The 14,698-nt window shown below is 49.7% G+C and overlaps 1 protein-coding gene and 1 long non-coding RNA gene across 2 annotated transcripts; one reads left to right on the forward strand and one right to left on the reverse strand.

Moving 5' to 3' along the window:
- Positions 1-1,174: 1,174 nt before the first annotated feature.
- Positions 1,175-7,179, forward strand: LOC140702892 (uncharacterized). Its single transcript, XR_012082185.2, has 2 exons — positions 1,175-1,705; positions 4,081-7,179. It is a non-coding gene; the product is annotated as an uncharacterized LOC140702892 (long non-coding RNA).
- SAPCD2 (suppressor APC domain containing 2) lies at positions 6,865-14,134 on the reverse strand. Its single transcript, XM_072984584.2, has 6 exons — positions 13,512-14,134; positions 12,260-12,408; positions 11,377-11,523; positions 10,969-11,064; positions 10,109-10,231; positions 6,865-9,118 (listed from the first exon to the last, which is right to left on the reverse strand). Exons 1-6 carry the CDS (start codon positions 14,002-14,004, stop codon positions 8,990-8,992), a joined length of 1,137 nt encoding a protein of 378 aa, XP_072840685.2. The 5' UTR covers positions 14,005-14,134; the 3' UTR covers positions 6,865-8,989.
- Between the last annotated feature and the right edge of the window lie 564 nt (positions 14,135-14,698).

Below are 14,698 nucleotides of genomic sequence, written 5' to 3' on the forward strand. Positions count from 1 at the left end.
ATCATCCTCCTCCTTGAAAAGAGGAAGCGTCCCTGGGGCGGGCAGGGAGGGGGGGGACGAAAAAGGGAAAGCGAAGCGGGTCGGATCTTTCCATGACGCTGCTGGGGGGGGGGGTGTGGAAGAGAGAGGCTTCCGCAAAGCCGATTCTAGCCTAAGCCAAATTGGAAGGCTGCCTCCCCCCCAGATCGGGAAAGGAGGGGGGGTCTCAGTCCTGGAACAGAAACCCAGAGAGATCACACCAACCGAGCCTCTTGTGGCCCCCGAGAGGCATCATCCACCGGATTTGGCTTCAACCTTCCAGGGCTCCAGGCTTCTTCTACAACCGCTGCCAATGAGGGTCCCCATAAAATTCACCATCCCCCCCCAACCAAGCCCCTTTTGTCCCCGGTTAAACTAGGCTTCGGGAAATTCAGTTTTATTCCACTGACCTCCCCTGACCAGATGTGTTCTCCGAAATCCACCCTCCCCAAGCGGCTGTTCTAAGACAAAAATTTTTTTTCTATGAAGTAACTTTTAGGAACTGGCCCAATACTGTGGGTTTTTTTAAAAAAAGAGGAAAAGCAGATCCGAAACGCTCAACAGCGACCCAACCTCATCGTTCGTGGGCATTTTTACGTTCCATGAAAATCTCCAAAGTGTTGTGACCATAAGGGCATAGATCATTTTGTGTCTTTTTTGTGTGTGTGTGCAAAAGACTAAAAACCTAAAGACATTTAAAGAACGTATTTTGAAGCAAGGGATAGATTCTAGAAAAGAGGACCACACCATCAAACAAATCCCAGTCAGCTGAGTTTTCATTGGCTAGGGCTGTGTTGATTTCCTAGACTACAATGCCCATGATCCCCCGCCCGCCTCCATGGCCAGATTTGGAGAGAGGGAGCCTGGGCCCTTTTAGCTCTTGATTTCCTATCCTTTTCACTTAGGAAAAGGATTCCATGAGGAAGGGGCTGTGACTAATGAAGATTGGGCCTTCGTTATCGCCTCCCCCTATGATTTTAGAAGGGCAGGGAAATCTGGAATGGAAGGGGTCCCCCCCACCAAAAAAAAAAGCTTTTGGGTGCATAGGGTATTACTTCCCATGGAACTTTATGATTGTCTTAAAGCCTGCGGATTGAGAGTCTTTTGACTTTCCATGCAACAATGTTGAAATTTTCTTTTTCTGTGTTTCAGCTGGAATAAGCAACACTTAGAGACCTCATACCACCCAACTGGTAAGAGAGAACAGAAAACCCTTTGAAAATACTCAATAACCCTTCACCGCTCCCCCTTTCCGGTGGGGTTTGGTGTCTAATGAAGTCACTAATTATAGCCATGTCTCTTTATCAACTTGGTCTCTTTCCTTGGTCTTCCACAATTAATGCACCAGCCAAATAGCGTCCCTGAAGTCTTGCATGGGGTGGAAAGAACTGGTCGGCAGCCAAGGAGGAAGACCTTTTCCGAACTTGGGCAGTGTGTCCCACGGCTGGCATTTTACCCCAGCCAAAGGTCCTGAGGGTCCAGCCAGACCGGGCTGGGAGACAATGGCTCTCCCTGTCCCACTGCACAGAAAACAGACAGGCCATCTGGCGCAGGGGGGCCTGGCAGCAAAAACAGCCCCAAACTCAGCACAGTTTGTTTGAAGGGTGTCCAGAGATGTTCCTGTCGCTCCGCCCACCGAGCATCATTGTAAGCATGGAAGAATGGCTGATGGGATCATCATCTACCGGTATGTCCATTTGCCTCCCATGTGCTTTTCCCCAACAGTGGTCAGTGCCGGTTCGTTTCCAGGGACCCCCCGACTTCCCTAGGCGTGGCACATCGTGGTGGTCCCCAAAATCTGACCCTCCATTTGTGGGGCTTCTTTGTTATCACGAATCAAGTCAACACAGATCAGCCTAAAATCAACCCCACGCAAATAGATCTAGAGACAGACAGACAGAAATCTAAAGGATCATTTAATCATCGCTGTAGGTTAAATTATTTTTACTGATTTTTTTTTTTAAAAAATTGGGGCAAAGAGTCTGGGATCCAGACTTGGAAAGAGGTCGTGTGACCCCCCTGATCAAAGTTTGGGGAGCTTAACTTCTTCGTGGCCCCCAATGTGGCTCAGATTCCTTCTTGAAGGAAGTGGATCAGGTCCACAGGCTGCGCAAAGTCTGGACGGTTTACACACTGTTGCCCACAAGATTCTGGTTGGTGAACCTCCTGTTTGGGCATCTGGATGCGCCCCCCCAAGACCCAAATGCTGGAGCAGGCAGAGAGGGGTTGGGTTGGATCCGGCACTGTGAGAGACAGGGGGTGTTCAACGAACCAACACCATAAGCGAGTGGTAGATCATTTCCCAAATCTTGCTGGGGGATAGAGAGGTCTTGAGAGGCTAAGCCAAAGAAGAGGAAATGCTGAAACTCAAACCATTGTGACAGATCTATAAAATCCATGGACGCATTCGAAGCCCAGAGATTCAAGCGGAGGGATCCACGTTTCAGAAAACCTGAGGTCACGGCTAACTCCGGCCAAGCCGCCCAGATGTTTAAGGGCGGTGCTCCTGGTGTTGGAAGGGGGATAAATCAGGTTAAATAAGATAAGCAGGAAACTTAAGGGTCTCTTCAGCCAAACTTTGGTTCTTTGATGGCTCAGCAGAACCTCCATGGCCAGAAAAAGTCTATCAGAGAAGCCGGGAGGGGCATGGAAAGCAGGGCTTGCCTGCAGTCCCTAGTAATGCAGGATCAGGATCAGAAGGTGGGTTGCTCTCTTGTCGGACTACAACCTCCATCAACCCCAGCGGGCGAGGAAGGCTGGGACATGTGGTTCCTGGCCGCAGCGTGGCCCACAAAGCGTGTCAAGGCAATGAGGGGGATTCTGGACCCAGAGCATGTGCAAAGTATCTAGCGTGGAAGAAGGAGAAGAGTTAACAACATGCAGGAGAGAGAGAATGCAGGAAGAGTCCAGAGGGGGAAACGGAGAAAAAAAAATAATTGAGCCAACTCTGGCTTAACAGCATTCTTCCAACACCTTAGGGAAAATAAAGCTGCCAGGAGGATTTCCCTGGGATGGATTCTGCTTCTCCTTCTCACACGGAAAGTGCATGCTTTTGGAACTGTCCCTTTCCACACCAGCTGCTCCGCTTCCACCTCAAAGCAAAGATCAGCGGTTTGCTTCGGCACAGCTGGATTTTTAAGAGAGAACTTTTTTAGGGCGTGGAGATGTTTATTTTTCTTTATAAGGCGTGCTGAGGTTTAACAGGAGAATCGGTTCTCGCACCCCGAGGGCCTGGGTCTTGATGCGTGAAAACACTCGGTACTCCAATGCGCAGGTTTTTGAGTCACACTGAATTCTTCATCGGCTGCCCCCAAAAGTTTATTTTGGGGGGGTCTTAGTGGGGGGAATGGGCTGCGAGAGGAGAGACAGGTCCAGAGGTAGGACTCTGCAGAGCAAAGCTAGCCCATTTCTTTGACCGAGATTATGCCTGCATATTTATAGTGCCTATTAAATTGAGTGTATCATAAACTGATTTAAAAAAGCCACTTAGAGATATTTTGAATAAACAAACAAACAGACAGTTGTACCGTTCCAGCAGCTGTAAATGTGCTGGAAAGGACTGGAGCATTAGCAGCCAGCGGCTGATGAAGGCTACAGTGTCTCTCCGAAGTCTGCAGGTTGGCTGCCAAATTCATTACCTCCCAGGCATGAGAACTCAAGTCTTCAAAACTCCGGGGCTGCTATCCATAGGCAATTAGCTCGTGAAAAAATCACAGTGCACCCGTCCGGTCTCGTTCGGCAGCCTCCCCGGCGAAGATGGCCTGCCTGCGATTTCATCAGCAAAAAGCCGAGTCTCCTTTGAAATATTTATACTCTCCTGACCTTGATTTCGGAGGCAGACGAGAGCAGAATGGAGAAATAGCTAGAGGAGGTGCAAAAATAAGAAGATGGGGGAGTTGCTTGCAAAGAAAAGAGGATGCCAGCAGTGCTGTTTTCAGTGACTGGCAGGCCTTTCTGGGGATGATGGGGTTTGTAGTCTGACCGCATAGCTTCACCCACCTCTGGGCTAGGCAAGGCTCCCCAGCCTGGATCCTTGTGCTTATTTGTTTTCATTGTAAACAGATTGAAGAGCCTTGGAACGCAGGCGCTGGGAGGGAGGATGATGGCTTGAGCTCAGCCATTGTCAACGCGGTGAGGATTTGCCCAACCGGGCCAAGAGAGGGGGGAGGACGAGGAGGTCTGTTTGCGCCACACCCGGCTCTTCTGGAAGAACAAAACGATCTGTCCTGACAAGGCTGGCAAAGTCCTTGTGTGTTTGTGTGTGTGTGTGTTGATGCTCACGATCACGAATAAAGAACGAAGCAGATCAAAAGGGACGGGCGAAGCCGTTGACAAAAACAGCCCCAATAAACTCGTACATTCAGTGTTGGGTTTTAAAGATGAATGGACGCTGTTTATTAGCTAAATAGATTGATCTTCTAGAGTTCTGCAATTATTCATTTCATGGAAAACCCTTAGGGGTTGGGTGTCCAAATTACATCTCGCCTTTGTTGACAACGTATATGCCACTATAAAGAGCCTGGTTCTCCTTCTGTGCAGTGGCCCCGAGCTCATGATGACCCCATGAATGAGGGATCTCCAAAATGTCGTGTCCTCAATCGCCCTGCTCAGCTCTGACGAGCTCTAGCCTGTGGCTTCCTTGAGGGAGTCGGTCCATCTTGTATTATTGGGTCTTCCTCTTTTCCTGCTGCCTCCCATTTTTCCCAGAATGATTGCCTTTTCCAGAGAATCCTGCCTTCTCGTGAGGTGCACAGCCTCCGTTTCATCCTTTTTTTGCCTCCAGAGAAAGTTCAAGCTTGATTTGATGTAGAACCCACTGGTTTGTCTTTCTGACAGTCCAGGGTCTCTAACCAAGCTTTCCTTTGGGGCCAACATTTCAAACAAATCCATGTTTTTTTCCTGTCAGCTTTTTTTCCTGTCTAGCTTAAGAGCCGATTTTCCTCCAAAGGGTCTTAGAGCCACAGTCTTATAATCTCTGTGGCCTGAGAGTCAACCGCACTGGACGATGTGGGTGATCCTTTCAAAAGGAAAAAAGTTTTCTGATGCTTCCTCTCCCCTCTGCCCAGCCGTGTGGCTCAAAAGAGGAAGAGGTGGGCCATGCAGAAGAAATTTCAAACATGGCATGGAACAGAAAATCAGATTTGGGGGAGCAGGTCCTAGATGGCATTTCTTGAAGGTATTTTTCACCCCACTGCAATTGGGCTTCTGCTGGAGTGCCTGGACCCTTTTTTTTTTTTTAAAGGAGAAAGTCGGAATAGAAATATTTCAAATAAATAAAATAAATGCTGAGCATCAGAGGCAATGAAATGCCCATTCTTGAGGGGGGGATGAGAAGCCCATGAGTCACACCATCAGGAGGAACGCCTTGTGGTTACAGCAAAACAAAAAAACGGGGGCGATCCACAGAGGAAGTGAAAACCCCAGGGGCAAGGAAAGGTTTTCTCCGTCCAACCCAAAAGGGAACTTCAAAGCCCTTGAGTGGAAAATGGAGAAGAGACTTCAAAGCACTGAGTTCGAAAACAAAACCCTGTTCAGGGGAGGAAGAAAGACCGATTCTTCATCCTTGTGACGTACACAGGGGGACACGCCACTCTGGGTCCCTCTTGCCCTCTGCCTCAGGCAGCAGAGATTCTTGGGGCGGCCCCGGGTGGCACAGCCCTGGTGCCAAAAAAACGGGAGAGATTTCAGCGGAAAGCGGCAAAACCAGTCACAAGAGGTCCCTGCTTTGTGTTTTCCTTGCCCGCTCCGATGGAAGGCGGAAGCATTCTTGAGCCAAAACCTTTTTGGCTCCACAGCTCGGTCGGATTAGAAGCCCAGGTAAGCCCAGGGACATCCTGTGCGGTCCAAAGTTCAGAGGACAAGTCGTGTTTCCTCCACCAAAACAAAAAAGGAGATAAAGAAGAAAAATGAAGACGCACGTCTCTGTTTCTTAACTCCTCCACCCTGTCCTGGGCTGGCTTTCCTGCAAGGATGAAACGGAATCACACTCTAGGGCGGGATGCCTGCATTGTCTGTGCATGATGGGAGTTGTAGTCCAAAACATCAGGAGGCTGGGGAATCTGGCCCAGACTATCCTGGCCTAGCTGGAGCAATCATCTGCATGGACCGGAGGTCGATGCTTATGACAACGGTTTTGCAGGACAGAAACGGCTGAATCCTGTTTGTCGTTCTAATGGGGGGGGGAAAACAACTATTGCAGAGAACGGATCACCCAACTCTACTTGAGGCAGGGAAGGGAAGCCGGCGTCTTTTACGCAAATGCTTTATTTGTTTGTGATCCCCCCCCCCCACTCTAAGACAGAGCCCTGCTGCCAGAAAGGCAAAATAAGACACGGATTTAGGAGTGCCAGACATTGAAAGAAAAGAAGCTGTTCTTGGCAGAGAGATCCGGTCTCTGGGTTGTGGGCTGGCAGCTCCTTTGCCCATGCCAAGAAAGAGCTTGTTGGGGCAGAAAGGTGGGAAAGGAGGCAGTGCCGGCAAGCTGCCTTAAGTGGAGGCGGCGCCAAACGACGTTCGTGCTTTGGAAAAAAAAAACTACTTGCTTTTGCAGGCGATGCAGAAAAACGAGATCTGCTCAGACTTTTCACCCCTCAGTTCCTTTTTGAGCTCCCGAAACATGTGTTATGCCTCTTTCTCTCAATATCTTGCTCAAACCCAGCTTTCATCCCGTTATTAATTTTGCACAATGGGTTTATCCCAGTAGAAAGCAACGTGGCCTCCCTGACATTGCACTCCAGTTCCCATCTGCCCCGGACAGCACAGCTGTTTCTGAGTGTCTTAAGGCGCATGGTGCACCTGTTTTTTTTAAAAAAATACATTATGATAATAATTCAACGAAGCAGCTGATTTCTGGCTTGTTTCAGAGTTGTTTTTTAATTTTTGGGGAGGGGAAGGCTCCTCCGTCAACAGAAAATGTTTACAAGTATAAAAAAGGGGGGGCAAACGTCAGACAACATTTGGGAAAAGCTACACACAAGGCGAAAGCTACCGACAGGAGTTCAGTTGTAAACGTCTTGAAGGCAGGGGGGATCAATGCCCGCAAAAGGCCCCTCGGAGATGATGGAAAGAGGAGAGAGGTATCCAAGCAGCTCTTTCCAGACATCGTCCAGATAAAAAAAAAATTCAAGTAAACATGGCGACAACCATTTCGTACCAAAAAAATCTGGAAGGGAAACAAAGGCCCATTTTGAAGCAGCCACTGACACACACAACTTTCTACAGCGTACCTATGAGGCTGGCATTGTCAGTATAGGGGGCTCTTGGGGGTGGGAAACAGGATGTGGGGCTTCCTAAAAACATCTCAGGGATTAAATTAGCCTCCTCCCTGGGATGAAGGAAGCCCTTAAAACCTCCATTCCTTTTTAAAAACAGGTAGTTAAATTTCAGTTCTAGTTCCCCCCACACACATACTAGTTGTGAGTTACTATTGTTGCAATGGACGGAAAGTTACATTTTCAGTTCCTTGTTATTTAAAAGTAACAGAAAGTTACTCTTTAGGTTCTCTGAAAAATACATATGCCGCAAGCTACGAGCCTGTACCCTATACACCCAACATCGTACCTAGAAAATACAAAAGTAAAGGAACCACCGTTATAAAAGTAAACAACAAGATACATACATACACACACACCTACCTATCTACCCACTGGTAGTTGTCTCTGAGCCCATTCACTGCCATAGACAAGCTATGACGCCATGGAATGTTCACAAACATTCCAAATATTGGGAGTGTGAAAGGATCAGCCACTGTAGCCATTGCAGAATGAATGGCGAGGTCCATCAGGAAGACCCCAAACAAACCAAGCCTAGGATCGCACAAGGAGGGGGGTCATGAATGGATTAGAAGCGGAAGGAGGAGGGAAGAGACAGCCGAGACCCCATTGTTGGGGATACAGCCGACGGACAGTTCTGTTCTTCATCCCCAGAGCCTGGGAAATGTGTGGCATGGGAGGGAGAAAGAGCATTCTTCAGGAGACAGAATCTGTACCGGGCTAGGATGCACAGCACCCTCCGAGTGCTCTGGACCCACAGCAGGAAGAAAAAGGAGCCCCCCCTCCCCGAAGGTTGGTCTCACACTGCCCTCTGGTGGCGGCAGGGAATTTAAAAAGAAAACACTATACCGCACTGCAAATATGGAAAATGAGCCCCCCCCTCGCCTGCATGTTGCCTGGGAGCATCATATGCTGTGATCTCTAATCAGATAAAAGACACAATTCCACATCCAGGACAGCTGTTCCAAGTTTTTGAAGCGGGTGTGGGGAAGTTGAACAGCAAGTAATGAGGACCGCATAGGCTTAGAGGCACCCTCTTCTTAATCAACGATGGGTCACATGTGAGCCCCCCCCCCACAAAAAAGGAAAAGTAAGAGCCCTTCCTGGACATCTGTCACAACCTTGGAAGTTCTCTGAAATGTGGGATGCTCGAGCATCTGTGGAGTGTCACGGGTAGGGGGCAAGCACGCCAGAGGTAAATGCCGTTATGCGCCTTCCTTGCTGGAGGAGCGGCTTTTCCCGAGGGGCAGACAGGAGCTGCTTTGCAGTGTCCCCCCCCCCGCAAACGCAGGGCGTCCTGGAAGGGCATCAAAGGGCAAGTCAGGAACCAAGAGCTCCCTCTGTAAGAAAGCACTAGCGACATCATCAAACTGGCATCAAACTTCTGTGCATGGCACACGGGGGGGGGGGGGCGTCCGGGAAAATGCAGAGCTCGGCTTCACATTCCTTCTCTGGCCAATTGGGAGGGTGGGGAGCAGAGCGCAGCCTCCTCCTTTACAGCTTCGGTCCTTCGTGGACCCCAAAAGGTCTAAGAATGTTCGGCGACCCACCCTTGGCGTGCAAAAGTCGAGTGAAAAACCTAATGCTTTCGAGATTCTCCAAGAGCCATCGCCACAGTTTTTTGGGAAGGGGGGTGCTGTTGTCCTCTGCACAAAATGCTCCCCACCCCGCCCCGGTGCAGAGCCGAAACTCTGCCCCCCCTAGATGAAGGTGGAATCCAGCTGACTGGCCTCCCGGTTGCTCTGTGCTCGCGCTTCAAACAACTGCTTGATCAGAGTGGATTTTTCTTGTTCCAGCTGGGTGATCCGGTCGCTTTTCTCTGTTACTTCCTGCAGAGGGAAGGAAAAGCTGGGTTAATAACCCAGCGCTGGCTGTAAATCTCATCCTCCCTTTCCCATTTCTTGGAAATACACTAGATGGCTTTCGGAGCTGGAAAAAGTTCCTTTTTTTCTTTTTAGACGGCAATGAGCCTGAAGCAAAAGTTATCCTACTCCCCCTGTCTTGTGCTTTTAAACAATTTTAATCTGGCACTTCTTTTAACACGATACAGTGGTGCCTCACTTTACGATTGCCCCATTTAATGACGAAACCGCATTACGATGAACTTTTTGCGATCGCAAAACAATGTTTCCTATGGGGGAATTTCGCTTTGCGATGATCGGTTCCCTGCTTCAGGAACCGAGTCTTCGCAAAACGACGATTTTCCAACAGCTGATCGGCGGTTTCAAAATAGCCGCCGGGTAAACAAAATGCCCCCCCCCGCTGTTTTCTGGGACAGATTCCTCACTGCACAGGCAACGAAAACGGCCGCCCTATGGAGGATCTTCGCTGGATGGTGAGTTTACAGCCCTTTGGAACGCATTAAACGGGTTTTAATGCGTTTCAATGGTTTTTTTTCTTTTCGCATTACGTTTTCGTTCTACAGCGATTTCGCTGGAACGAATTAACATCGTAATGCGAGGCACCACTGTAATTTATTTTACTGATCGCACTGTGGGACAAATAATTCCCTGTCTAAAAAACAAACAAACCCACAAGATGAAAACACAATTTGTATTTTTAACTACATCAGATTTTTTTTAAAAAAATCATATCATGAGCCGCCTTGAGTCCCAATTATTGGAAGAATACAAAAGAGCCTTCTTGAGATCACGGAAAGAAAGGTGGGATAGAAATTCAACGCATCAGACTCGGAATCCTCTCCTCCCCTGCTGACCAGCCTATAGGAGTCAGCTTATTTGCTGGACTACATTTCCCAGAATCCCCTAAAAAAAAAAAAACAGAAGGCAGACGGAATCTGATTCTCCCTCCCTGCTCACCTTGGTGAGGAGCCAGTTCTGCTCCTTCAGCATATTGATGGTCTGCTGTGGCCCAGAAAGAGGAGGGGAGGTTGTGGTGGCCGGCGTGGGGCCTTTTGTGGCCGGAGGACACGGGCTCAGCGGCTGTTCGGAGAGGGGAAAAGAGAGAGAGAGAATTAAAGCCAGCCTCTTCTAGGGCTGGTGGGGGAAGACCCCCAAACAGCAGCAGGCATTCACAGAAACTGCCACTAGCAGTAGCTAACTGGAAGTCCAAGCTCAGTTTATTTATTTCAAAACAGATTCAAGTTTCTAGTCCTTATAGACTCACAAATAAAAAGGCTGCCATACCCAAGCCCCTTAGCAGCCTCCCTTGCAAAGCCCTCACATATTTTCTGTTTACCGTATTTTTCTGTGTATAAGACGCTGCCATGTATAACACGCCCCCCACTTTTCTAACCCCAAATTAAGAAATATAAGTGGGGGCTTAGCAAGTGTAGGGGAAAGCAGGGATCAAAGCCCTGCAGGATCGCTTTGATCCCTGCTTTCCCCTCCACTTGTTTTTGTTCTCTCCTCACCTTACTTCAGTGTATAAGACGACCCTCAATTTTTAGTCTAGAGATTTTAGACAAAACTATAGTCTTATGCACAGAAAAATATGGCAGTTGGATTCAGATGCTACCGAACATAAACCGCATGGCAAAAAAATGCATCCCAATTAAGTAACAAAAACAATCATACTGCCCAGTAGAGCTGTAATACTGCGAACTGTTTTGACAGAGAAGTGGGCATCAGGATGATCTCCTTGCTACCTTCCCAGCTTCCCCACCTTTACGTCTGCAGGGCAACCGGCCTACCTGGCCAGGGTGGCGTTTGGGTCTCACCTTTGCTGAAAGAGACAGCAGCTCGGAGAGGCAGCGGTTCAGGTCTTGGAGTTTGGGCAGGAGGTGGCTGAGGTGGCTTCCATCTGCTAGCAAGTCCTGGGAGAAGAAAAGAAAAATATAGGAGCGCAGGCTGAGCACTGCTCCCCAGGATGAGCAGAATTAAGTTACCAAAATAAAATAAAATAAAATAATTTTTTTAAAAAAAGATTTGCCTTTACATGTTTATTCGGCACAAGCTTCCATGGACTGCAGCCCACGCTGCTCCTTCTGCAGAGGTGGGCTGTGGTTCCTGAAAGCTTGCGCCCAAGAAAATGTGCTATCCTTCCGGGCGTCACAGCACTCTTGGGTCAAGCAACGGAGTCACCTGCCTAGACAGAAACCTTGGACAAGCAAATAACAGGAACTCACGCCGGGAGTCTTGCTTCTGCCCAGTTGCTTCTGGTGCTCCTGGAGGAGGTGGAATTGCTGGTGATACCACTCTCGGGCCCGATCCACCAGCTCCAGCCCCTGCAGGAGGACGTCCTTCGCCTTCTCTACCTCCTTCATCTGCTTCAGCTGCCGAGACAGAACATGGGGTCAATGCCCGCCTGCCTATCAAAACTTCACCCCACAGAGGCAGGGCCCCCCAGCAACAAAGGGGCCACGAAGACAACAGGCCTTGCTCTCCACACGGCCACCTCCTCACAGAAGCTTGCCCTTTCACAGGTAGACTGCTCTTGGACAAAGAGGTTCCATTCCAGCCACCCTCACCAAGCCAAACCCCTCTCTAATTGCTGCTTTGCACTGCCGTAACGTATTTTACGAGCCTGAAACCAAGCGCTTTGATTCAATTTCCAATAAAGCTGAAAGTGGGGCTTCAAAGTCTGCCGTTTCCCCATAGCTGCACAGATTACAGGCTGGAAGAAATCCTTTTCTTAGACTACGGTTTTCGAGGGTTCATTTGGTTCTACAATTCCCCCTCCTCTCTTTCTCCGCCATCTCTGGTCCTTGCACAAATGTTGCCAGAAAGCCTCCAGAAAAATCCACCCCACAATTTTTTTTAAAAAAGCATACAACAGGAGATCCAAGCTTCTAGTCCTCACTGAGCTATAACAATGGACCAGGTGGCGTTAGGTAGTCACATATTTTCTGTGTCAGCTCAAGAGGGACTTCCTGCAAGAACCAATTGATGGATGCCATTATCTTCCTCTCCAGTGACTTCAAGGATCATGAAGGTCATGGAGCAAAAGGTGAGACGCCAGACCTTCACACATGGACACCCACCCCCGAGCGTCACACGAGATTTCCGTACCACACTGTAGTCTACACCGTTGGTGATGGTGTGCCTCCGGTGTTCACCTCGGCTCCGGGGCTGCCTCCGTGCTTCCATTGCTGCGGCCTTCGTCGCGCCCTCATTTTGCGACCATCCTGCCGCCTTCCGGATCCCACAGGAATCAGTTGCTGTAGATGGAGCAGAAGCCCTGACGGATCAGACAGAAGCCCAGTGTCTCACCCGGCCCACCAGCAGGAGCGTGACAACACGTGCTCCACCCTACAGCTTGGAAAAGTTCATTTTTAAGATTACGACCCTCAAATCTCTCAGGGGATAGCACAAAGAACAGTGTTTATGTACAGCGTACACCTCCTTCAAGGTTGGGGTTGTGCTTTTTCTCTTCCCTAGTTTCTCTTCACAACACCCCTGTGAGGTAGGACAGGTTGAGACCCAGGTGCTAGGTCATCTGGTAAGACTGGCAATTTACTCAAGACAAAAACCTCAATCTTCCAGAAACCCCAACGGATTCCCCACTCCAACCAAAGTGACCTCACATAATGCTCTATCGAGGCATAAGTTGGTTGTTGGTTCTCCACAAGGACTAGAAACTTGAATCTGTTTTTAGATAAATAAACTCCCTCAAAGGAAATATGGTTTCTGGAACTTTCCTCCAATCTTTTTCCAATCCTCTTCTCCCCCACCCCAAGCCCTGCATGAAATCTGTGGGTAGTGAGGAAGAGAAGCATTAGGTTTACACTGGCATACACTGAACCACTTGTGGCCAGTTTAATGCTAACACAGAGATCCGAGGATGTGCAGAGGTGCTAAAGGAGAAACGACCCAATTAGAGGGACCTCACGGATGCTCTGGGGGCAGAGAAGGAACCCAGGAGGATGGCATTCTTCCTGTTTAAGAGGAACAAGTTTTATTAAGGAAATCAAAGCTTTATCTCTTGAGTAAAAAAATCCTGATGGTTTGTCAGCCTCAGCTCTGCTGCTATAGGGCCAGTCAGAAATACGGTACAATGGTACTTTAAACAAATAAGCAATGCCTGGCCTTGCTTTATTAGAGCAGGTGGGCAGGGATGAAAAAGGGGACTCTGCATGCGCTCAGAGGTGCTGTCTACAAAGCAACACATGAATGCATTCAAATCAAACTAGGGGCAAAACCCAATGATAACCCCAAGCAGAGGAGAGCAGCTTAAGTGCCTGCAGCTAGTGAGTCGCCCCTTACACAAAGTGAGGTTGGGGGGCGGGGGCAGGTCTACTCTAATCTCCAGCCTCCTCCTCACCGGCTCGCTTGCTCTGGATCGGGTCCTGCGTTCCCTCGACGGAGATCTTCTCGAGGCTACGAGAAGCAGCGCCCGCGCCGCCTCTACCAGCAACCCTCTCCGGATCGGGGCCCCTGATCTCCCCTCGACTTTTGGAAAGGGGGGCTGCGGCGGGGTGCGGAGCCGTCGCCGCCCCCCTGGGACTGCCTTTCTCCGGGCTGAGGAGCGAACTTCTCAAGCCCAGGACGAACCTCTCGAAGGTGAGGTAGCCGCTGGCCGGGGCGGCCCGGCGGAGGCCCTCCAAGACCCCCCAGGGCAGCTCCCCCTTGGCTTCGGGGGGGCCGTGCTGGAGCCACCGGGACTCGATCTCGCGCAGGTGGACGTAGCCCCGCCGCCGGTCGTCTAGGATGTCGAAAAGGGTCCGCAGGCTCTGCAAGAAAGCCCGGGGCAAGCCCTCCTCGACGGGGGCGGCGGGAGGCAGCGGGCGGCCCTCCCCGCTGCGCTGCGGCGCCATCGGAAGAGCCCCCCCCCCGCGAGCGCTGCAAAACCGATGCAAAAATTCGGAGCGGAAACAATCCGGGAGCAAAAATAGTAAAGTTCGCCGAACGTTCCAAAGGCTTGAATGGGGGCTCCCCCCCGGCCGTGACGTCAGCGCCGCTCGAACCCTATTGGCCCGTCGGGGAGAGCTCTCGGAGCCCATTGGCCGAGGCGCCCCGCCAGCCGGTTTGATTTTTCTCCTCCTGCTCCTCCTCGCCGCTCCGTTTCCACCAAATCCCCGCGGCGAAGGAATTCTTAAGCACCGCGCAGCTAGGGGAAAATGGGTGTTTCGGACTACAACTCCCAGTATCCCCCCCAAAAGGCCTCCTCAGAGGACATTCGCGGCCGGGAGCGCGGTGGGAGGTGTGTGGTCCAAGAACTAACTTTCCGAAGTTCTGTCTTTAAAAAAAGGAATTCTTATTTATTCATTTTATTTAAAATATCTGCACTCCGCCTTTCACCTGAAGGGGACCCAAGGCGGCTTACAACACAAAACCAAAGAATACCAAACCCCTTTTTGTTTTTTAAAAACTTTTTAAAAAGTTTTTTTTTCAAATCACTGAATAAAGCTAAGCTCTCCCTTTTCTAGTAAGCATTTCTGGCCTTCTTTTGATTGGTGACAATAATTAACCATGGCAAATTCCAATACAGTATTTTATTGCAATTCTTCT

Source organism: Pogona vitticeps, chromosome ZW-PAR (genome assembly GCF_051106095.1).
Source record: "Pogona vitticeps strain Pit_001003342236 chromosome ZW-PAR, PviZW2.1, whole genome shotgun sequence".
In the NCBI taxonomy this organism is placed as follows: domain Eukaryota; kingdom Metazoa; phylum Chordata; class Lepidosauria; order Squamata; family Agamidae; genus Pogona; species Pogona vitticeps.